This window comes from Lutjanus erythropterus, chromosome 2 (genome assembly GCF_056507025.1).
Source record: "Lutjanus erythropterus isolate fLutEry1 chromosome 2, fLutEry1.hap2, whole genome shotgun sequence".
NCBI classification, from domain to species: Eukaryota; Metazoa; Chordata; class Actinopteri; order Lutjaniformes; family Lutjanidae; genus Lutjanus; species Lutjanus erythropterus.
Window position 1 is genome coordinate 21,554,821 of NC_139318.1, and position 24,761 is coordinate 21,579,581.

General features: G+C 38.5%; 1 protein-coding gene across 1 annotated transcript; it reads left to right on the forward strand.

Moving 5' to 3' along the window:
• The first annotated feature begins 1,226 nt into the window (after positions 1–1,226).
• LOC146331524 (SPRY domain-containing protein 3-like) lies at positions 1,227–22,913 on the forward strand. Its single transcript, XM_084732171.1, has 11 exons — positions 1,227–1,336; positions 3,792–3,938; positions 4,076–4,151; positions 9,476–9,600; positions 10,687–10,819; positions 10,946–11,134; positions 17,815–17,964; positions 20,479–20,536; positions 21,216–21,335; positions 21,431–21,555; positions 22,067–22,913. The coding sequence occupies exons 2-11, from the start codon at positions 3,811–3,813 to the stop codon at positions 22,199–22,201; spliced, it is 1,239 nt and encodes a 412-aa protein (XP_084588297.1). The 5' UTR covers positions 1,227–1,336; positions 3,792–3,810; the 3' UTR covers positions 22,202–22,913.
• Positions 22,914–24,761: the final 1,848 nt, after the last annotated feature.

Genomic DNA, 24,761 nt, shown 5'->3' on the forward strand with positions numbered 1-24,761 from the left:
ACACACACACACACACACACACACACACACACACACAGGACCCAAAGTAATGAGGCTGCACCACAAGCAGTTAGGGGTTCATGGCCTTGCTCAAGGGCACCTCTCCAGTTACCAGTCTGCACTCCGTACAGAGGTCTGTGTTGGACCTGAACCAGCCATTCTCTGGTTTCCAAGATAAGTCCCAGTTGCACTTTATCTTACAGTACACTAATAAAACAAGTACCAAGCTGTATTCGGTATCAGTTTAGACAGAAAGTAGAAATAATATGTTTTATTAGACAGTATTAAACCTTTCATTAGACCCTTATTAGACTTTATTAGAGGTAATTAGGGACACGTTGCAACAGAATTGGACTCTAAAGTGTATTATTTCCCACTGTTAGATCCTTAATAGACTTCATTAGACTGTAATTTGGGACACATTACAACAGAACTGCACTGTATACTAAAGTGAAATCATAAATATGCTAATTGCCCCAATTCTATCAGTGGGAAACAATACACTTTAGTTTACAGTAGAATTCTGTTATAATGTATCCCTAATGTATGCCCTTTAATAAAGTCACATATGAGTCTAATAAAGGGTCTAATACTGTCTAAAAAAGAACATTTTATTGAATTTTTGTCTAATTTGATACAAAGTATGGCTTGTTATGTCTAATTAGTGTACAGTTAGATTTATGGTGTCAAATTAGGGTATAACTACTGCCTAATAAAGAACACATTATTTCTGGTTTTTGTCTAATCTAGTACAAAATCAGGCGTGTTATGTCTTGTCAGTGTGCTGTAACATGAAGTGCAAGCCAAGTCCTCACATGTTACTACTGCCCCAGTAAAAAGCAAAGCAACAAATATGACTGTAAAACTGATCTTACGTCTTTTAGAATGTAGACAAAAATATACGAAAGTTTATTTTTTTTCATAAAATAAATAAGTATCCATAAAAACATTGCAGCGATGTTGCTTCTTTTTTTGTAAGGTTTTAAAATACTTTCCTGTCTCTATACGTGTACTCCTCATGCCAAATATATGTAAAAATATATGTAAAATACCAACTGTAATAGCAATGAAACAAGCCTTTTGAACCACACACACACACACACACACACACACAGGGAGAGAGAGAGAGCGAGACACACACACACACACACACACACACACACACACACACACACAGAAGGCAGCGCACAGGTTAAATACGCTGTATTTATCCTGTGCTGTGATTGGTTGAGGGGGCGGGACTTCCGTCAGCGCAGGTTGGACGTAAACTGACAGACTTCGACTCCTTAAAATTGGAAGAAAAACTGAAGGACGACGCGTTACAAGTTTTAAAACAGTAAGGAACCGACACGACAAAAACTGTATTTCAGTAGTGTGTGTATAACCTGAGGTAAAGTCACGTTTTCAGAACATTATAAGCCACACAGCGCGGTAACGTTGTGTCGCTGAAAGCAGCTAGCCGGCCAACAGACAGTCCTGCCTGTAGTTTGGGAAATACGATGCTGCGTTTAGGGTAGGCTCGTAAATGGGTAGATCGGAAACGTTAACACAGCAAATGACGTTATGAAGTCGCATATTCGTTTGCTTTATCAATACACGTACCAGTTACAGTCTAAACTATTTTATTCCGTCGTATATGGGCTTGTAGCTTGGTTCTATTATCACTTTTGAGGAATTAGCTAATAATTTAGTGTCACATTTCATGTTTTAAGAGAAACAGACAAATTTTCAGGCTTTCTATAACGAAACTAACATTACTTCGTGGGGACTCCCCACTGTATTGTAGTGATAAATCATTGAATCAGCTAAAATACAGGTGAAATACTACACTACACTACACTACTATGTTCTGAGTTATGACTTTGAATGGAATTACAAAATCTGACTGTTTAAAAAAAGCTGCGTTCTTCTGATTCACCCTGGTTTTGATTACAAAACCTGAAAGAGTAAAAAGCATAATAAATTGTCACGATTTGGATTTATTTCAGCTGATTCTGGTAACTGATAATTACCTGCCTCTCATGACCACTACGCAGGAGTTAACTGATATTTTTGTATTTTAAAAACAAGTTTTTATCACCTGAGGGTAAGAAAGGCTCAGATGTAGTGAGCAAAGATGGATGATTACATTTTTTTTTTGTGACCTATCTAAATCAATCATCTAACTGACATGACTATTACAACAAAAACAAAGAACACTGTGACTCTTCAATTTTTCTTTTTTTTCAAATAAAGTCCATAAAAACTTGCTTATATCATGTATACTTTGTTTTTTTAATATATTTTGTCGAAGAATTTAAATGCTCTGATATAACCAAATATGTCAAATCAGATATTAGTATAGCTGACATTTATCATCTAATATACACCTGGACTGATATAGACTGATATAACATGACAGGCCAATATCAGTATCATTTTATTGTGCATCTCTAAACAAAACCTGACTGTTTTAAAAATGTGTATTCACCTTATTTACCCTGGCTTTGATTACATAACTTGATGGAGGAAAAAGCATAAGACATATGGACGCACGACATAGATTTTGTTTTCTGGTGATACTGATGATTGCCTTTTTCTCATGGCTGACACAGATAAGAAAATTGATAATTAAACATTTTTGTAGTTTAAAACAAAGTAAAAAAAAAAAAACCTGTAGTTTTAATTTCATTATTTGAATAATAAATAATAATATAAATATTCCATTACTGGACAATAATTTGTTGTGCAGTTTAAGCTGAAATGATAAATTGATTATACATATTATAAAACAATCTGCAAATATTTTGATATTGGAATAGTTTAAGTAATATTTTCAGCAAAAATGACAGATATTCTTTAATTTATGTATTCCAAGTTTGTAGACATGTTGTTTTTGTTCTTGTTCTTGTTTCACTCTTGTTCAGACCCTGCCTTCTGCCTGTAATTGCTTATTTTCTTATTATTTCGCTGTGCTCAAGATGCTTTACCAATCCAAAACATTGGTATTTGTTGTCCTTGGAATGAGACTCAATAATCAACTATCTTGCTGGTTCATTTAAGACAAAGTCCAACTCAGATTGGAGGATGGTGGTCTAATGGGGTCCTTGACATGAAAAAGTTTGAGACTGAACGATTGAGTCCATCAGAAAACAATCTGCAGATTAATCAACAAAAAAAATGATAATTATTTGTGCCCTACATCACTTAGGGTATTGAGTTCAGATGTAGGCCTTTAGGGTGGCAATAGAGAAAGTCTTGAAACACGTCACCGAGTGCGGATGACTCTTATTATTAACAGGAGAGCCTGTCCATACTTGAGTCAGTCCCAGTTGACATTTGGTGGAAGACACCCACACCTGACCATCACGGGACTAACTAACACGAACAGGGGACTCACGTTCCTGCCTGTTGGCAGTGAACAGTCACTGTCCAGGCCTTTGCTTGTCTTTGGAATGTGGGATTAAACATAAATGGAAAAACACAAACGCATCAACTCGTCACGGGAAGGGTTTGGCCTGCGGTTCAAACGCAGGTCCTTGTTGTTGTTGTCAGGCAACTGTGGTAATCAGGTTGTGGTCAAATATGTTTGCTGTGTTTTTAAGGAGGACCTGTGCTGTTACTGTCTTTTTTTTTTTTTTTTGAGTTATCTATTTTCCCCTATTGCTCTGGTGCAGACATTTGTTTGAACATTTCAGTCTAAAAATACGTCCAAACAGCTCATTATCCTCAGATAAATATCTTAGTTGGCCTGATTTTTATGATTCTCTAAAGCAGTAACACATGTTTTCATTTGTTTCCCTGTGTCCTAGACTGTAATGATTTTCAGACATGGACGACATAAACCTTCATTATCGCTTTCTGAACTGGAGGAGACGCATCCGAGAAATTCGTGAAGTGCGAGCAGTGCGATACCGGGAGCGGCTCAAAAGGATGCTAAGAGAAGGAGACATACTCAGGTGACAGTGATGACAGTGTGAACCTGAGACTCGTGTGGTTTAGTCCCTCATTACATGCTGGAGCCCTTCCTCCGCATGCTGAATCAGCACTGATTATTATTGTAATATTTTGTTTTTCTTTTTGGGTGTTTTTGTAGGTATCATGGGAATTCAGATGAAGTTGGCTGTTTTGTGGCGGCCAGGCCATTGTCAAGAAGAAATCGCTATTTCGAAGTAAGACTTGATCATTTCCTTTCAATCCATGCCTTTTAATATGGCGTGACAGTTTACACTGGTTATTTAGTGACTTGATTAAACATGTACATTTGCATGATTCAGTATAATTCTGTACTTTGTTTCCTTATCCTCTCAATGTGATATTCAGTGGTGAACCCAAAGTGAACTCTAACCTGAGTTCAGTTTTTCACAGGTGGTAGCAGCCTCATTGTTGATTGACTGCCAGCCCAGTGTAATTATGAGCTAGTTCTGCCATGTTCACCAGTTACACTCTGGGCTCTGACTGTACAGCTGTCTCATTTTGACGGCTCATTGGCATTTTGGATGGCTTTCAGTTCTGTTACTTATGACCTTTCTCAAATATCTGAGTTTTAATTTAAAGGGATATTTTGTATTTTTTTTTAAGTGGTGTTTGTATGAGGCCACCAGTTTGGAGGAGCAGCCGAAGTTCCAGTGTAGGAAGCTAAGCAGTGTAGTGCTGTGGACAGGGTCTCATACTCATACTCGCACTTTAAATAATCCAAACTATCCATTTAAAAAAAAAAAAATGGTGTGATGAAACAACCCAATTTCTCAATTTTTTTTAACCTAAGTGACTTTATTCTAAAAATAGATGAAGATCCAAACAAAAGAGAGGCTAAGGGATACGTACATACTACTATATTACTATGAAAATACCTGTATGTACTGGTGTGTTTCTACAGTGAAGTACTAACAAATTAGTCATATCCCCCATTTTCATATTACATACAAATCAATTATTGTTTGTGGTATTGCTGGACATTTATTGTCCCACAATGCAACTGTCAGCAGATGATCCTCATCTTGTTATATTTTCAGTGCATATAAACTGATAAATATCCCCACAAACTCACAAAAAGAAAGAAATCAAACAATCTAATCACGTGTGTTAACTACTGCTCACAGCCAACTTACTAAAGGAAAATCACCTGCTCCACATCCCAATTAGACTTTGTATGCTAATTATGTATGACAGACACAATCATAGACAGTTTATGTCCTGTCTGCTCGACATGAATGATGATTAAAACAGCCACTCAGTGCTTGCACCTCCACACATTTAAATGAGACACTGCAGACAGCTGTGCATGACACACAGGCAGAGGCCATAAAAACAAAACTTCACTCGTTTTATTCTAAGCACATTCATATTCGTCTTTAAGGAACAGACAAGGAAAGTAGAGAAAGGCCAACATGTTTGCACCTAATTCAGCAAAACTCAGCCAAGTAAGAAAAATGTCATTAGGTTAGATTTGAACATTTACTTCTTGTACACTAAGTAGATTGTAATGATGGTGTTAACTTTCTGGCTTAATTGTTTATCGTGGCTTTAGGACACAGCTCTCATTCTGTGTTGATAAAGAGGAGACTTGGCAGGCCGTCGTGTCTGACTGCCTGTCTTCATCTTGTTGAGTCATAATGAAAAAGAAATCATAAGGGACCAACAGTTATTTGACAAACAAACATCTTTCAGCTTGGAAACAGATTTGTTGGACTTCTTGGCAGCTCCTTTTACATTGTGTTCTGGGACTGGGCGCACAATAATGCTGATTCTTCAAGTTCATATTTGCCAAGATCATTTACATCAAAGTCAGGAGCAGTGTCAGTATTAAGCGTCAGCACAAAAAATAACAACTATCATTGTTAATGTTCAAACAGATTCACTAAAGCATGCTGAGCAGGTTTGCCAGTTTACACCTTTCCTGAACAACGGTGATGCTGACACACTGCTCAGTCAACTTACCAAGTCCAGTTACAGTTAAGAAAGTACATCTTGATGTCTTTTGATTGTATCACTTTTACTGTAAAGTGTTTGCGAATACGAGGAAACGGCAATATATTTTTTGATCGAAGAAGTGGGAAGAGCTCAGTAAATGTAGTCACCAGGTTCATAACATCGATTCACTTCATACAAAAGGTGTTCTAAGCCACATCTGCCTTAGTTACTGTTGCTATGCTAGTCAAGCCCTTCATTCAGCACTGAACACATGTCGTTAACAATGATCACAAAGGCAGATTTTGAACTTGTCCTCAGTAATTTTTAAAACAATAAGTCCTTGATTTCAGACAGAAGCAGACAAAAGCAGGCATCGCATCTCTAACTTGCAACTGTCAGCTTTGGGCAGATTTCAGCAGCTATAGCTAACTAGCTAATTATCTTCTCCTCCACCTGGAGGAGATCATGCGATGGGTTTCATGTGTGGGGGTGTGAGTGACCAACAGGGCTGGAGCTTATCCTCAACTAACCTTGCATACTACTGGATCAATCAGATGTTTTTTTGGTGCACATTTCTTACTTAATGCTTAAGAACATCTTGTGGTTGCGGTGATTCACAGTTTTGGGAAAAAACCCGTACAAAACCTGCTTGTGCCAACTGCTGACTCCTCATCCCTTTTAACTGACTAAAATAAGGCTTACCTACTGTGTTGAACGCCCTACTTTGGCCTTTGTATCGGCTCAAAAGTTGACATCCATTTAAAAAAAACTTTGTTTCATTTTGAACTGGAGCATCTGCAGCATATTGGGCATATAACATAAAACATATTGGGCATGATTTCATTTCATTTCATGATTTCATGCCCAATATGTTATGATCCACTGAAGTTAGGTACGGTATGAGATGAATAAATCCTCTCCTCTTGATTATATCTCTGCCATGTTTTAGAGTTAGAGTTAGTCTAAGTTTTAGAGTTAGGTGAACCCAGGAGGCTCAAACCCAATCCAAAATTCTAAGCATCTTAAAGAATCCTGAGACTATACTATACAAAAACAAAGACAATGAAAACTTTGCAAATCTCTGCTGGTTGCATCTGGCAGTTGTGGTGGCATTGCAGTAGGTGCTTCACTATCTGTTGCCTGATGGAGATCTTCACTCTACTGATTGAACTCTCCTAGTTAAGGTAATGTTAGCTTTGTGAGTTGTTTGAAGCACCTGATGTTTTAGCTACATGTTTCTAGCGGAGTTAATGAGCTAGTTTTTAAAACGAGAATCTTGTAAAGTGGGGTCTTAAATATGCAGTTGCTTACATTATGTGGTGCTAAATGTCAGCAACAAGTCAAATTTGGACTCTTTATTTGGAGACAGCCTCCACTAGCAGCCAGTAAAACTAGTACGAAGGGTCAATACAGTACTAAATACTGTAAAAAAACAAATAAAAGAGCAAACCTTGCTTTTGCAGCTGCTGCATACACAAATACAGTTTATCAAAGTTTCAGCAGTGCATTTTATTTGTTGGTTGAACTGATTAGACCTGATGCAGAGGGTTTCTTATCTCAGCCCTGAAAAATTGGTTTCAAAGATCCATAAAAGCCACTGCTGATTACAAACAGTGTGCTGCTTTGTTTATTTCACCGCTCTTGGTAATCTAGACACTGTAGTGCACAAACATCCCAAGACAGTGACTGTTTCTCAGAATAAACCGTGTTCAAACTTGCCTAACACACACATCCTGCCCGTGGTCTGACGTGTAGTGAAACAGTAACTAACCTGCTCAACCTTTATACTTACGTATGTTTCATTGTTGTGACTCATTCTGTGGGAGTCACGTAGGAAGAGAGAGGAAGCCATTTGCGTAAAAGGGCATGTGAGCTAATAAATGATAGCAAAGTGGATGGTGATTGCAGATTTTAGGGTTCATCTGCATGTTTTACACTGACACAGAAAATAGGGACATATTACTTCTCCCTCTCAAGAGACCAGTGCTGAGGTCATGGGAAAGAAGTTGAAAATTTCCTCTTCTTCTTGTCCTGGATTTGCCAGCAGTGCTCCGATTGCAGTGTGTCCATGTAGGGCTCCCCGGGGATGATGTCATATGGTCAGTATTCAGTTATGATAACAATGGTGAAGGCCAGCTCTTTAAAAAAAAGTTTTCACTTTGAATCAACATGCAGTGTTGTACAGAGAAATACGATATAGTTTCAGTGCTTTTGTTTTTTTTTATTTCATGAAGCAGAATGGCTTGTAAAAATGTGTGTGTGTGGGGGGGGGGGTTTGGGGGGGCTGAGCTTCTTTGGCAAATAGACCTACACACAATCTGTAAAACTTAAAACTAGGTGGTAGACTGTGTTTCACCACTTTGACTCTGAAATATCTCAACAACCATCAGATGGATTTCTATGAAGTTTGTGCAGTTGTTCAAGGTCTGCAGAGAATTAATGCCTTGGATCCCTTGACACCATTAGCAATGCCAGAACTAAAGGTTTATCAGTCTAGTACTTTAGTTTATGACTAAAAAGCTGCAAAACTAATTATATTCTCATCAGCCTTAGCTGTACTTTGCTAATTAGCACAGTATGTAGCATGCTAACACTCACGCTAAACTAACTCAAGGCCTCACTGTGCAGTTTACGGCTTCACAGGGCAGGTAACATGACTGTAGATTTTTAGTAATTTTCATCGAAACATAGTGTTGACTGTATAAACGTGATTGCTTTGCTTGCTTAAAACAGGCTTACCTGTGAGCAAAACACAGTAGTACTGCACATATTATTTAATTTATCTCAGTGACTGAATCACCCTCGTCTCTCAACAGTAACCAAGTGAAAATAAATTAAATTCAGATATTCTGCTTTTTCTGTCTATCAATATAAAAGCCTTCCACATAATTTGTAATGAGTCATTAATGACGTTTGTTGCCTTGGATGTTAAAATAGCATCTTTTAAATTCAGAGTTGGCATCCTCAGATGAATCAGAGAAAGAATAAAATCACTCAGCACATTATTTAGAAGAAATACTGACCTGTGTGTGGGATTTAGTGGCATGTAGCGGCGAGGTTGTAGATTGCAACCAACTGAATACCGCTCACCTGACCCTCCCCTTCCAAGCATGTAGGAAAAACTACTTTGGCCAGAAACTTGCGAAAATCCTGAAATGCCATATTTAGAGCTGGTATTTCGTTTGTCTGTTCTGGGTCACAATAGAAACATGGTGAGTCAATACATTGGCATCCGTGAAAGAGGATACGCTCCCTCTATAGATATAAATGACTCATTCTAAGGCAACAAAAGCATGACTCTTATTTTCAGGTGATTATACACCTATGAAAACCAACTTTTGAACACTAAATTTCCTTTCTGCCATATTCTGTCAATAAATCCCCTTAAATCTGACACATAGGACTTTTAGTATCTAAAGCCACTGGCTATGTTTTGATGCTCATGCCTCAGGTTGTTTGGAGAATTTAATGACAGTCTTCCAATTAAACTGAGGTAAACTAGGTTTGATTACAGTTTCATCCCTAGCATAATCAGCTTTTTTCTTTTGTTTCTTGGTGATAGTTCAACCTGTGGTCTTTACAGGTGACCATTGTCGATACGGGGGTGAGAGGAATGATTGCTGTTGGTTTGGTGCCTCAGTTCTACAAGCTGGACCATCAGCCGGGCTGGCTCCCAAACTCTGTGGCTTTTCATGCTGATGATGGCAAGTATGTGACTTTCTTTTTACATATACTGTAAACTGAACATGTTATTAATAAAACATGACATGAAGATGCAGCAGAATTATGTATAAAATATCCTGCATCTCATGTTCGTCTCGCCTTAAAATAATATGCCTGTTGAAACAGATTTTTCTTGCCGTAGTCATTCCTCCTGCCCATGCTGACCAACAAGAGATCCTTTCATGCTGCTTTCAATGTCAGCTTATGAAAGTTCACTTGAAATGAATCTGGGAAAGTCCTAGCTGAGGAAACATGCATATTTCATGTATGGTTCTCAAAAACTAGTTTTAATTTCAGCGTGGGAGGATAATACCTGGTCTGACATTTTAGGAACTGGATAAAGGTTAGAGAAGCTACACATTTCTGTCTGACTGTCTCTTTGTAGTTACTGTAGCTATACAACAAATTGTATTGTATGGATTTGTTGTACATGTTTGGTTATCTACCTTGTGAAGGTTTTCTCTCTCTTTCCTGGTGTTTATGATGATAATATACAGTACTTTCAATTTATGTGAATTCAAAACAACACGGTAACACTTACCCTAAAAAAAAGTCAGACCAACAGCACACATTCTCTGATGGGTCCATTTTTGTTTGTTTGTTTTGTTCCCTTTTGCCTTAGATTTTTAATTGCTCTAAATTATTATGTAATGTTTACTTGTCTGGACCCCAGCAAGAGTAGTTGCCACCTTGGTAGTGGCTAATGGGGATCCAAATAAATTAATAATTCAATAAATAAATAGAAAGAGATAATAGAAAATGATCGGAGGGCGCAGAGGTCTCTGGCTGGATATGAGAATGTTTCATTTCGTGGTAGAATAATATAAAAATCAAGGTAAAAATACAAAGCAATTTGCGGTACAAACACCAGGTCGTGTAAATATTTACAGTGTAATTTATTACCTACTTAGAGGGAGATAACACAAATGAGCTGCTGATTATGAACCATTTTTTTAAACTTCATTTTCTGTTTCTGGTGTCCTCTGACATTTCGCTCTCTATCTGCAAAATCTGAAGATAATGAGCCTTAATGATCAGCCACTGAAGCTCTCCTTACTTGTCTTTCCTCAGGCTGTATAATGGCAGCACTGTAGGACAGCAGTTTGGTCCAAAATGCTGCAGAGGTGACAGAATTGGCTGTGGAATATCGCTGGACTCTGAGGATGGACAGTTAACAGTGTTTTTTACTAAGAATGGCAAAGAAGTAAGTGCTCCATTACCACCATTTTACCTCAGACAGAATGTATTTTTATTCATTTTTACAAGTAAATTTATTCATAGTTCCCGGATACTTTCCCCTAAACAATACTGTGTCTGAATTTTTGCTCAGGTTGGCAGTGTAGAAATCCCAGCATCCCCTGATGCTCTCTACCCTGCTGTGGGAATGCACTCCCTGGGGGAAGAAGTGCTACTGGACTTGAACGCTGAATGGGGGATGGAGGAGGATGATGGACAGATGATAGTGGACAGTCATGAAGAGGACTGGGGCCGTCTCCATGACGTCAAGGTGACCGGCACGGTAAGTCCTGTTTCAGAGAGAGAAAAAAAACATTTTTACTCTTAAACTTTTACAGTAGACAATAGTGGACAGAACATCCGGATCTGAAAAGTGAAACGCACCTTAAAACTGCATTCTTTTTAATGGCCGACAGGGGGCGACTCTACTGGTTGCAAAGACAAGTCTGATTTTATGTAGGCTTATGACAAAATGACCCTACCTCTCATTTGATTTGTATTACTAAACAGTTTCCTAACGAGTTTATGGTCTCAGTCAGTACAGTGTGATGTTCGTTTTGTAAATTATGGTCCTATTTAGAGTAACATAGACAACAAAGCAAATCAACAAATCCAGTCAGGATAGAGGTATTGCAGTTGCGTATCCTGTCACTTCTGGCTCCAAAAAAAAACAAGAAGAAGACAGCAATAATGCCAGACTTGAGGCTTCAAAACAGTAGTTCACAGACCAACAGTTGATGTGACAGTGGGTGATTACCAGATTTTTAATTCTACTCTGAGCAGGTCTGCAGTTCAGGGGTATTAAAGGTAAACATAAAACGTTTGTTTCAGTTGGCAGAGCATGTACCCCATGAACTGTGTCCTCTGCAGCAGCCCCCAGTTTGATTCCAACCTGCAGCTTGTAGCTGTGTATCATACCCCCACTCTCTCTCCCCCTTTCCCATCATATCTTCAGCTGTCCTATTAAATAAAGGCACAAAAAGCCCAGAGAAATATTTTTTTAAAATATGTGACAGGTTGTCTCCCTTGTGAAGGTTCACGCTGTGTAACGATTGGCTGGTATCAGTGGGAGGATGAGGCAGAGAGAGAATCTGCATACCCTACATTATTGGTCTGGAATATATCAGAAAGCTTCAGTCGAGGTCGGCTGCCAACTGGGGTTCGAAGCTTGACTCCTTAATCGCATTGCAAAGCAGATACAGCTTGTTTGTCACTCCCTCACTCATAAACTTCATTCAGTGGTTTGCCCATTAAGTCCCGCTCATACTGTAAAAAATAAATATCCATGTACTTAAAATATCCCAAATTCTTAAAGGGGAACTCAACTGATTTTACATATCAATGTCCGTTTATAGGTCTTGAAGAGTAAATGTGCATAAGCAAAAAAAAAGTGTGAAATCTGATAGATTTACTCAAGTGATGTCACCTGAGTCTGTGTTTGTTGGTTCTGAACATGAAAACTTTTCCAAATCTGGGGGTGTGAAGTTAGAAAGAAGTGTGCTTATCAGATTTCTGTAGCCTGCTCCTCATCTCTGCTTGAGGCTAGAGGCTACATTAGCCGCAAATAACACACCCAAAACTCCAACTGAACTGTTGGCAGTCAGAGTGGCGTTGTGTGTAATGTAGGTGCCAGGTTTTGACAGGTTTTGAGAAGAATGTGAGGGATAAGAAAAGATGAAATTTCTTGTACTGCTGCATACTCCAATTTGAAATTGGTGGTGGTGTTATTTGTCAACACAGAGTGTATGAAGAACCCTAACCATATCCTTAACCCTACCCATATGCATTGGTGGTGGTATACAAGAGCTGACGCATAAAGAGCCTTCACAAGTCTGCCTTCTTCTTCTTCTTTGCTGTGCCAGCGTTGTAAAAAGTGTCCACTCGTCTGTCTCCCTCTCTCTGCTTAAAACAGAATAATAATAAGTTTGTAATTTTAAGAATACAGTCACAATGCAGTGAATGTGCAACTAAACAGTGTCCTGACCCGTCATGCCGGCCTTTTTACACAGATGTCAACCCGGCTCTGTTATGGCTGCTCTGTTACTATCTACCTTGGCAGATCAGAGGCAAACAAAGGAGTAACCCTATGGAGAATTAGTGGATCTGTCAAATCCAAAACCAGAAAAATCAATACGTATGATCAATAATGCAAAGTGCAAATTTTTCAGGAAACAAAGACACTCACTTATACACAGACAAAAGCTTCCCCAGGAGGCCTAGCCACTCCCGTGCTTCCCTATTCTCCTAAAAATGCAAAATGCGTGCAGTAAATATACACATACCTTGACAAAGCTATATTTACATACACCTGCACATTTAGATTCTAAGGTCTGATCAAATCTCATATACTCAATACAGAAATTTTCAAGTAAATTAGCTTTTCCTAAATATCCAATTAGGAGAGAAATATAAATACTGTAAACACTATTTTGTCTGAAGTACTCCTTGACCCCGTCGTCTCTCTCTTGTTGGGTGTCCACCCCTCCCTGTGACGGCAGGACTGCAGTGTTTGTTTTTGACTCAGCCGTTGATAGGCACAAAACCTGAATGGAAAGGGATGGGAGGGGATCACAGCTGAACAGCCTTGAGGCAGGAGCGAGCAACCTGTGTGCCACCCGCACATTTAATTATCCTTTATTTCTACAAATTTGGCCCTGTCCTGTATGAATGCAGGGCCCACAAACCGCAGTCTGATCTCCCTGAAACTCATCAATTACACATGTGCACGTCGTAACACTACATAAGAGCTGTCAGGACAGAAAAACATGTCAGTAACAAAGCAAGAAGTGGGAGTTCAAGGCTCAGGAGAGACAGAGCAGTGTATGCTTTGTTATTGAAGTTTTATTGTGATGTTTATGTTCAGGATTACAGTGTTTGTGACTTCCAACCAGGGGCGTACTGGAGGATAAACCCAAGTAAACTTAGTTTATCCCCCTCTTTAAGGCTGAGAGTTTACTCATCTATTTTCAGATCAACTGTACCCACTGTTGTACTTACTATTACACCCCTGCTCACTGTTATACATTCTTGTTTCTCTTTATCTATTTTAGCCTCATTTGCAGTTTCTGTCAATTTGTCCAAACTAAGGATGTTAATGATTGATCATTAATTGATTAATTATCATTCAACCTGTTAAAATTTTATAACAAATAATATATGTTTTGTGTACCGTTTCTCTGGATCTCACAGGATTTCTTTCAATTTGGTTTGGTATGTCTTGTAATTGTACTCCGTTTGAAGTGTTTGGTTTGCTGGAGTTGTTTGTGTAATAAATAAGGTCAGGCAGACGAGACGATGTTTTACGATATAATGCATTTTCTTTCATAATAAATTACCACATGGAAAGGCCTATTTTATTATTATATTTTGAATTGCATACTTGACAAATAAAATGTTGTCATATTTGATTATTTTTCTCCTTTTATTTAGAAACTTTGTGCAAATGTTCAATTAAGCATCTAACAAAATATAAAATATTAACGTATAAAATATTAAAAGGTCAGTAAAAACAAGTATAGTTGCAAACACAATAAATGTAGGCCTAAATGTGACTGGTCAAAAATATCAAAACCAAACATATAACACACTGTTTCATGTTCACTGTCCTTCATGTTTGTTTGTGTTGTCTTCATGCAAATTTCCTGCCTGCATCTGTACTGTGTGGAAGAATGCAAAGCGTCATCCAAATGGCAGAAAATAATGCTGTAAAAACGCCGTTTGCAATACAATGAAGTAAACAGTAGAACATAATATTAAATTTAAAGCCGTCACTTGATATATGTCAGCACATTGCGCAGCCCTAGTCAGGTATAGGACAAAGGTTTTAAATGCTGATATGCAGGTGTGTTATTACTCTTTATTAAGACGCACAAAATCCAATTTTGCCCACAAATAAACTGAAACTGGCACAGCTGTTTAGAGAATAGCTAGTGATTTACTATCAGCTTTCATCCAAATGAGGTCAGCTGCAGTTACAGCACCGGAGAGACTGTTTACCTTTCAAAATTGTGCTTACATGTTGACAGAAAAGGAAGAGAAGGAGGCGTATTAAGAAAACACAAGTCATTAGCCAAAGGAATTATTGCTCTGTCATGGAAAAAGGTCGGTAAATAAGGTATATGGATTTCTGAATTATCTGCACCTATGTCCTCCTTATAAAAAAAATAAAATATTACATATACCATCAGGGATAATCAATCACTCTTCAGGACACCTGGAGTCCCCTCATATGTTATCTTGAGAGGACAGACTCAGCACATATGATGGAAGCACCTGGAGATATATAGGTATCCCCCTGCAATGTCCACATCCATCACAGGTTTTTTATTTATTTTACAACATTTGTACATTAATATATGACATGCTTAGACTGAGGCTCAATTATTTCTTTTTTATTTGTATTCACTTTTTCTCCTTTTGACCTGGTAGGAGTCGTTTATGTGCGTGTTAAATCTTCGGTTTGTTGTTCTGGAGATTTTGTTCAGGTGTCCTGTATTTTTGTTCTTTGGGTATAGACACATACATATACTGGTATGTGTATAATTCTACAGTATGTATATGTTACTTTAGAATCAATAAAATACATCGTAGGGTGACGGGGGCATAAGTTCTCATAATGTTCTCACACATATTTACATAGGGCCATACATGGCATCAAATAAAATAAGATGAAACAGAATGTTTGTGTGAATGTACAAACTGGTATTAATAATGTAGTCTGTCTGAATGATGTCATATGGCTGTGTAAATGTCATTGTAAACACACAGGACAATTTACCAAAGGCTGTTAAATGAGACTTAAATTATATCTTATTTCTTTAAATAGGAGCACAATGTAAGATTTAAGCTACTAAACCTGATCGTGTTCTTATTGGTCAAGTGACAGTGGTTGAGTTTAATGAGATCGAACACTATTTGTCAGTTTTTTAGATCTCATTAAACTTGCTGTTTGAGAGTTCATACGAGAAGAAGAGTGAATTTAACTCAGCAAACTGGCAGCCATGTTAGTAATGAAATGTTGGGCCTTGACACTCATGGAGTATGAAAGTCTTTTGTTTTCACTGTTATCTTCAGATGGCTGTATTGTGGTCCCATGTGTTCGTGACATTTATGAAGGTCATTCTGTGAAAGGATTCAGCTTTGGCGGTGTTGATTTCCTCTGCTGCGTGTAGTAAACAGTTCTGTTATCTCTGTTGCTGTAGGTTTGCTTTTAGTACCCCAGCAATACGGTGCAGGGATGACAAATCCAAATCCTGCCCTATTTTTCCAGGAAAGAAAGAATTGGATGACGTTGCGACCTATTTTTTTTTTTCATCTTATCATCTAACATCCCTAATAGGATAATGTGTGAATAAAACATGCTCTCTCCTGTTATTCAACTCCTGTCTCTGCCAACCTGAGAGGGGAGCAGCAGCCAGGCCAGAGCAAAATCAGCCATGTTCTCACTAGTAGTGAAATGCAGCAGCTTTTGACTCATTAAAACAATTTGATTAAACTCTTCCTCCGGTTTCGTTGACACGCCAAAACATACAGTTTAACATCCGTCTTCACTACTCGAAGGCAGTGGTTGAATTTATTTATTTAAGTAATTAGAGAGAACACACACACAGTTTGAGCTGTTGAACAAAACAAAGACAGTGTATTGTAGTGCATGTAGTGCACTGAATTATGGAGGTTAGTGGAACAGAAGCTACCCTGGAAATGGGGCAGGAGGGACATACAGGCAGCTTAAAGGGACCCTGTGTAACTTTATTTTATGCTAAAATGATGTGTAACAGTAACTCAAATAAATAAGGTTCATTAAGGTAGCTAAATGACTCAGTAACCCTATCTATTTAACATCAGTAGGCTAACATTAGCCACCATAAGCTAATGGTCATATTAGACCAGGTAAGGCTGTAAAGGCAAAAGCTGTGAATTTATTGAACTGAGCAAAGGTGTGTTTTCTGGCTTATGAATACAACTTTTCTCCTCTAGGCTACGATTATGTTATACCTTCTTTCAAAAGACATATAGTCTTGCTTTATAGCTTCAGACATTGATGTTTTTGGTGAATTTGGGGCATCACAACAGGCTGAATAAACAACGCTGAAAAATTTGTTGCAATATCTTTAACAGCAGTCAAGTTTTACGCAGCACAAATGTAAATCCAATATTCACTCTTCCTTTAACTCCTGAGAGAAATATGTCTCTTTACAAGCAGTGTCTTGGCTTTGATTTGACTTTATTTTAAGGTTACAATTCAGTTGGATTTCTGATGATTATGCAGTTGTTAGACTATTGAGTCTTAATTTGTAAAGCTCAACAGATTATTTGTTTAATGTTCTGACAACTGTCATTTACATTTTAAAATATTCTTTAAAATATAAAAGAGTGCAGCTGTAGGTTACCAATAAGCTACAGTGTGTTATCTCTGAAGGGTTGTACTGTTTTGTATTTTTGTTAGACATGCACTGGCAGGCAGAGGCAGAGAGAAAAAAAAAACATATTGGGAGAATTACCAATCCTGCTTTTGATTTTGATCTATTTTTAATTTATAATTGAAAACATGACACCCCTACTCTTTACCCGCTAGATGCTTCACTATGTTCACAAGCTAACTAGTCGCTAACTTTGACTGTCAGCTGTTTGGAGTGGTGAAGGAAGCACAGTCTATTTGTCAGTTTTTTTTAACTGAAAACAGCCGCCTTAATGTGGACTGGAAAATCAAAACCAGCTAAAAGATGCTAAAAGCCACATAGCTATTGATTATTTGTTAATATAAAAATACTGATTGGTGTTACTTTAAATATACTTCAAATAAGTGTCCAAGGATAATTTTTAAGTATGAACAGAAACCTAAATTATGCTTTCATCTAAATTCTATATTGTGTTCTCATGCTAAGATGCTAACAAATGATTACAGACTCAAATCCAGTTTCTGTGTTCAGTCATAGCCTGTATTCATCTGGATTATTTCCACAGCTGCTGGAGTATGTGGGTAAAGGGAAGAGCATCGTGGACGTGGGCTTGGCTCAGGCTCGTCGGCCTCTCAACACACGCTTCCACTACTATGAACTAGAGATCACAGATGCTGGAGAGAAGTGTTACATCGCCCTGGGGCTCGCACGCAGGGTAAGACGATCCTCTTTTCAGTCACAACCATAATGATCACATGTCATTACCTTTGACACGCCGGATTACTTACTGTACACACTCAGTGGTTATCTGTTGGTAAAGAAAACCTCTCCCCCACCTCACACCTCGTCATTGCTCTCCATCATGTGCACCGCTGCTCTCACTGTTTCCAGTCTGAGTGATGAATGACCGAAAGAGGAAAAGCTAACAACAGAATAAATATTGTCTCATTTCATCCCCACATCTGGTTTTCCACAGAAAGCAGGTTGTTCCATTTACATGCTAATCTGCCATGTTAAGTAGAAAAGTGCAGTCAAGCATGTGAAAGGTTACCTATGAGATAAAGTGAGATCGTAGCATTGTGTCAGTTTCTTTCTGTTGCTTCTTGATTATGCCTTTCTGCTGGCGACAGCTGCAGCTAGAGGCATTATGTTTTCAGGTTGTCTGTCCGCCCCATTCTTGTGAACACGACATCACAACAACACATTGACAAAACTTGGCACAAACGTTCACTCGGGCTCAAGGTTTAACTGATCAGATTTTGGAGGACAAAGGTCTCTATGACCTCACATCAGTCACATTCTGGTGAATGTCATATCTCAGGAACACCTGGACGATATTTCTTTAAACTTGGCACAAACATCAACATGGACTCAACAATGTAATGATTAGAATTTGGAGTTCAAAAGGGTCTGTGACCCTGCAGCCGTCTCATTCTCATGACTGTGATCTCTCAGGAACAAATAAAGACATTTCTTTAAACTTGATTAGAATTTGGAGGTCAAAGGTCAAGGTCAATGTGACCCCACAAAACATTAAAATTATTGTACTAATTATGACTACATTTCACACAAATATCTAATAGGATAAAACATTTCATATCCAAAAGGTCAAGTTCACTGTGACATCATAATGTTCCCTCTAAGGGAAGACGGCCTGTTTCTCACTGGAAATTATTCACTGGAATTACATCTCTAAAATTACATTTTGCCAAAAACTACATTTAATACTCTTTATTAAATTCCTTCAAAATCTTCACTATATACATTATATGAGTCTGGACAGACGTGTAAACTGCAGCTTTACTGGTTGGTGGTAATTCTACTTCCTCTTTCCATGCAATCAGTTACTGTACACAAGACAGAATAAACAGAAAAGAATTAAAAGTATGCATGAATTCCTCAGGCTAAGCAATTAAAGTTTATATATCCCAATTAATTTGGCTCAGTTAGGTGATTTTAATCTGAAATGATGACAGTGAATGATGATCCATATTTTGTAAATAAGTTGGGTCTAAGAGACGACTTGTTGGATGTTGACACATCATCATGAACTTGTGCACATTGTGTTTAATATAAATAAAAGCAGCGTAATAACTGCACAGGATGCGCTCATTGTGACATTTTAAATGACAGATATGAAATGAAGTGCAGCTCAGAGATTGCTGCTCGCTGCTGAGACCTGCAGCCCTCGTCGTTCTTGGTTATTGGATGCTAATTGCTTGAGTGTCAGTCTTGCTAATCACACTGCTGTTTTGCCAGCTGTGATGGTGCTCACCGCCTGGGAGGTGGTGGATCACTGTTTCTCTCGCCCTTAACTTTTAGCTCCCCCTGACTCCTCTGCTGTTAGTTACTGTGTGTGGGCATGTTGCGCCCCCGGGTCAAACGGCGTGGAGAATGGAGGTCTGTCATTTTGCTGATTGTTTTCCGGGAATTGTTTTTCTCGATGTGTCTGCGGTTCTGGTGAAGCATTATAAATCCATCAAACGGTCATTCCTGAGGTTTTGTTCCATCCCCCGTCATCTCCTGCAAGACGCATCAGCCTGCTGATGGGAAGCATTACCTCTCGCTGCAAAAAATCAAAACAAAGGTGTCTCTCTGTCTCAGGGTAACGTATGCGCAACAGTCAGCAGTTGCTCAATAGTTGCTCATATTGGATAAAGGAGCAATTGTTTATGGTGCATTCCTTTTCTCTTTTGTTGCTTCAGGGAAAAGTCTTGTTTTCTATGCACCAGTCAGTCATTATGGACACCTTATCTCTTTAATCCAGTGGTTTTCCTTCCTCCTTATCTTCTCATGCTTTCTCTGCCCAGCGCCTAATTTTCATACCCGCTGCTGTACATGTCATTGTTGCACTTGTGCTCTGCTCACAAGGGTTTATATGGCTACTTAGACATGTAGGATTAGACCAAACATGTCACTGTAAAGTCAATATTAAAGTAGAGCTATTATTATTAGAGGAAATCAATTTCAAAAAACCCTCCCTGCATAGTCACTGTAGTCTAGAGGTGATTTAATTGATGAAAGATGATGTTAACACACTTATTATCCCATGAACCTTATTCATCAAAGTGACATTTTAGGAGGCATGAATGTGAGCAAGGTGTCTGTTGGTCACTAACCCATGCACACACTTATGCCCGATGGAGATAATGAAATGGATAGAGACAATTATCAGACTAGTTTGTGTGTTAATAAATCATAAAATGTGACTTTCTCTTTTGTTTCACAGGACTACCCCAAAAACAGACATCCAGGTTGGAGCAGAGGGTCCATAGCCTATCATGCAGGTAAGTGATGACTTGATGACTGATCATGATGGTGCATGATGTGTTTTCTCTATAAACATCTGCATTAAATCCATATGTACAGTATCATTATGTGATTATGAGCAGTGCTATTATCTTATATTCTTTATTATATTTTATTGTGTTACCAATATTTTATTGTGGCACCAAACTGTCATTCATGTTTCCAGCAACAGTAGAAAATGCACAATTGTGCATGTTTCACTATTATTAATATCAATAATAATGAAATATTTAAAAGGTTATAATTGATTTCTGTGTAGCTTTCTTTGGCTCCCACCTGTTGGAAACAGCCAGAACAGTGCGTTGCTGAAAACACTTCCCACTAAACTGAAGTATTATTGTTCCAACTCAATATCTGATACATGTTCTCCCCTGTCTGTGCGTGGGTTTCCTCTTGTTGCTCTGGTTTCCTCCCACAGTCCTAATCATGCAGGTCAGGTGAACTGGAAACTCTAAAATGCCTGTAGGAGTGAGTGGGACTGAGACTGTCTGTACAATGTGTGTAGGCTGAACAGGATTAGTGGTTCAGAAAATGAAAGGATCGATACTTTACACTGCACAAACAAACAAAAACATTGATACTAATATGAGCAGATGTTGATTGTATCAGACTCTCTCATGTATGTGACATGAAGCACTGATCAGTTGTTCTTCATAGATGATGGAAAGTTGTTCCAGGGCAGCGGGGTCGGGGACCCGTTTGGACCACGCTGCTTTGAAGGGGACATTATGGGCTGTGGCATCATGTTTCCCCGTGACTACAGCCTCGATGGCGGAGGTTAGCATCTTTTGTATTGTTTCCAAAACCGTGTGCCTCATCATGTACAACCTCTAACTGTCTTTCCTTATTTTTCGGTGTCTGGGTTCTCTCAGACGAAGCAGACGACTGGGACCTCGAGGTGTTTCCAAAGCCCAGCGAGGTTCAGAATGACTTGTATGCAAACAACGAAGATGAGGAGGAGGACGAAGGAGAAGACATGGAAGGGAGGAAGGTCATGGTAAGACACTGTCAAAATTCAAGAAAATAAAACCAGGGCACTCTTAAAGGGATAGTTTGGATTATTTAGTCACTGTATTACTTACATTAGATGGCAGTCGACATGCCCTCAGTTTGTTGATGCAGAGACGTTATTGGCGCAGAAGCTAAGCAATGCACTGCTGCGGACAGAGTGAGCAACAAAATGTATTTTTACCACCGAAAAAACAGCCCAATATCAGTTTAAGTGTACTCGTATTTTTACCGCTTTAACTTGCTGTCAGACATCCTTGTATTATATAAACCAAATATCAATCTCTCTTGCTCAACCAGCCTCCATTAGTGAAGTCAATAATTTTAATTTTACCTCACAAACAATGAGTTGTTCTTACTGCTGCCATGGAAACCATGAATAAATAAAAAACAGAACGCTATAATCTGCTTTTCAACTTGCATTCGACTGAATACAGACTCTTTAAAGCTGTAAGATCAAATATTCATATCATCTCTGCTGACCCCTTGTGTTTGAACAGGTGTTCTTCACCAGAAATGGAAAAGTGGTGGGCCGCAGGGAAGTGGCCTTACCTGTGGGAGGTTTGTACCCAACGATTGGCATGATGAGCACAGGGGAGAAGGTCAGAGTGGACCTGCACCCCCTCAGTGGCTGAGCAGCATGGAGGAAATGAAAACTGAGTGGTAAAATCAGAGCAAGGATGAATGAATGAATGAGCTCTGGTACATATTGGAGCTGGGACATTAAATAATACCTCCATATCAATAGGCTCCACGGTGTTACTTGAAAAGTCACTCTAGTGTCGGGGGAGATCGTGATGCCCCCATGCTGTGAGAATGATCAAAATAATGTCGTGTTTATTTCACATGTGGGCCTCAAAGAGGTGCTATAAAAGGAAATGGTTTCACAGAAAGTTGTTGAACCAGGGGTTTGTTAGGGTAAAACACTATTTTTGACACGTTTTCCAAACAAAGTTAAGTAAATAAAATAACATACAATGCCAAAAACAGGGTCTCGCTAGAATAATGAATGTAAAGACCCCAGCCAACTAGTGAACGCTCTCATCAGCTGTCATGCCCGCAGGCAGATATGTAGTGCCTCTCTCACAGCCTGCAGCCACACTGTGCTTTTCTGTACTTCCTCCAGTCAGTGGTGTGATACTGACACTCAGTGGTGAGAGCGATATTCTGACAAAGTCTCACAAAAAAAAACATACTGCACTGAAAAAAGTGCACTAAAACTAGCTGCTTTATCGCCGTTGTCCTGTACGAGTGTGTGTACTTGTTCTGACAAAGTCATTACAGCTTACTGGCAACTGTGCAAGCCACATGCATTAGGAATTATGGGATCATTAAATATAATAAAAATTTGTGGCAATTAAATACAAACCATCATTATGACCTTCAATTGTGATACTTGAGTAAGCTGTTTTAAAAAGAAAATTACAAATCCAGGTTGATTGTTATAACTAGCTGTCGTCCTTTTTTTTAATCAGGTATAAATTGAACATAATTGTAGATGATATACTGTCGTTAAATACAATCATAATCACCCAAAATCTTGGGGATAAATCAAGATCATGTCAGGGGAAGAACCCAGAACAGATTTAGACCAACAGTGACTTGCTTTGAATGTGTTTTTCCAGTATATAGATATTTGGTGTCTCAGTGTAACTACATACATTCTTCAAGCATGTATGTTACAGTTTGCCTCTCCTACATGCCAAACTGAGTGGAGCCTCTTGATAAGTTGAACTCTGAAGACATTTGAGGTCATGATATTGAATGTATTTTCTGTGAATCATTATGTATTTTGGATGACATGGGTAGCAAATGTCTCAAAAAGGGAAAACAGTGTAGAGCAATTCTCTTGAGTATTAAACCCAGTCAAGACAGGAACAGCTGAGGACTAAATATGGTGTAGAAGGAAATTTATTACAACTCCACCATCTGAATATGTTGGAAATGAAGCCATACTGTAACTAATATTTGCTGCTCTCAGGTATATTTGAAAATCAAAATCAAATACCTTTGTCTTTTCTATGGTTTTCTATGGTTCTTTGTGATTTTGCTGTATGTTGAAATCAACCATTGATTGGCACAAACCTTAAACGCTTTTTAATTTTATTATTTTTTTTAATGAATTGATTTTTTTGCAATTTAAGACTGTTGAAGTAGAAAGCTTTTGACTGTTTCCCCTGATTCTTGTGTCAAGATCAAGTTAAGTAAAGAATAGTTTTCTTTTTGTGAAACCTGCCTTTTTACCAAAACTGTAGAGAGAAAGGCGCTGCTTGTGATGTCAATTCATACTACACTTACGACAGGGATCTCTGCAGACTTACACATTATGAATTATTCATAAAAACATAACAATAGGCTGTTAGTTCTGGCAACAACTTTCAGAGGGTTTTAACTTTAAAGCTGCCATACTGTTTTTCATTTTCTTTTTTTTCTTTTTTTTTTAAACTGACATAAACCGATACAAGAACTTGATTGATGTTGTAAGTGGGCTTAACAACCAAACTGCTTTTAAGCATTTGACCCAATGTGCTAATCCAAACTGAATCTTTTGTCAGATAATACACGTGTTTGTAGGATTCAGGTGTAGGTCTTGGAAATGTTCCACGTATATGTTGTATGTATGTGTTCATGCTGACTCTCCAGGTTGTGGAGATACATTCACACTTCAGCACCTCATCCCAGAGGTGTCACATGTCTGTAGGCTCTGCAGGTCACTGAGAAAACGCCTTATTGGATCCATGTTGGACTCCAAATGCTGCTGGGATATTCATTTGAATGAGGAATAATTGCGTCCACGAGGTGTCTCCCTGATTGGCAGGAAATGTTAAAGATTCTGGTGTTCATGTGTCGCTCAATGCTGCTAACCGTGTGCTGAGGAAACACTCTGCACATCATGATATCAGCCTGTACTGGAGACAGGATGTACTCATGTTTGTTTTTTCACAAATGTCCAGTTTTGTGATTCATCACCTTTGTTCACAGGAGCTAATAATGGTCTTCTGCTGCTGTTGGCCACCTGCCACACATTTTTAATGTTTAGCACCAAACATTTTAATATTAAGCCTTACTTTATCTGTTGTTTAATTAATCATTAAGTCTAAAACAATCAGGGCATCTTTCAGTGTTTCCCAGTTCTGCCCTTGTTTACATCCGTCATGAACGTTTCTGTTTCATCTCGACTTTCCTCTTGTTCAT

What these genes read in the sequence shown, in the direction of transcription:
- LOC146331524 (XM_084732171.1), top strand. Translation starts at nt 3,811, where the DNA reads ATGGACGACATAAACCTTCATTATCGCTTTCTGAACTGGAGGAGACGC. An exon ending in AGAGAAGGAGACATACTCAG is followed by an intron (nt 3,939 to 4,075) that starts GTGACAGTGATG and finishes GTGTTTTTGTAG; the next exon opens with GTATCATGGGAATTCAGATG. An exon ending in TGGAAGGGAGGAAGGTCATG is followed by an intron (nt 21,556 to 22,066) that starts GTAAGACACTGT and finishes GTGTTTGAACAG; the next exon opens with GTGTTCTTCACCAGAAATGG.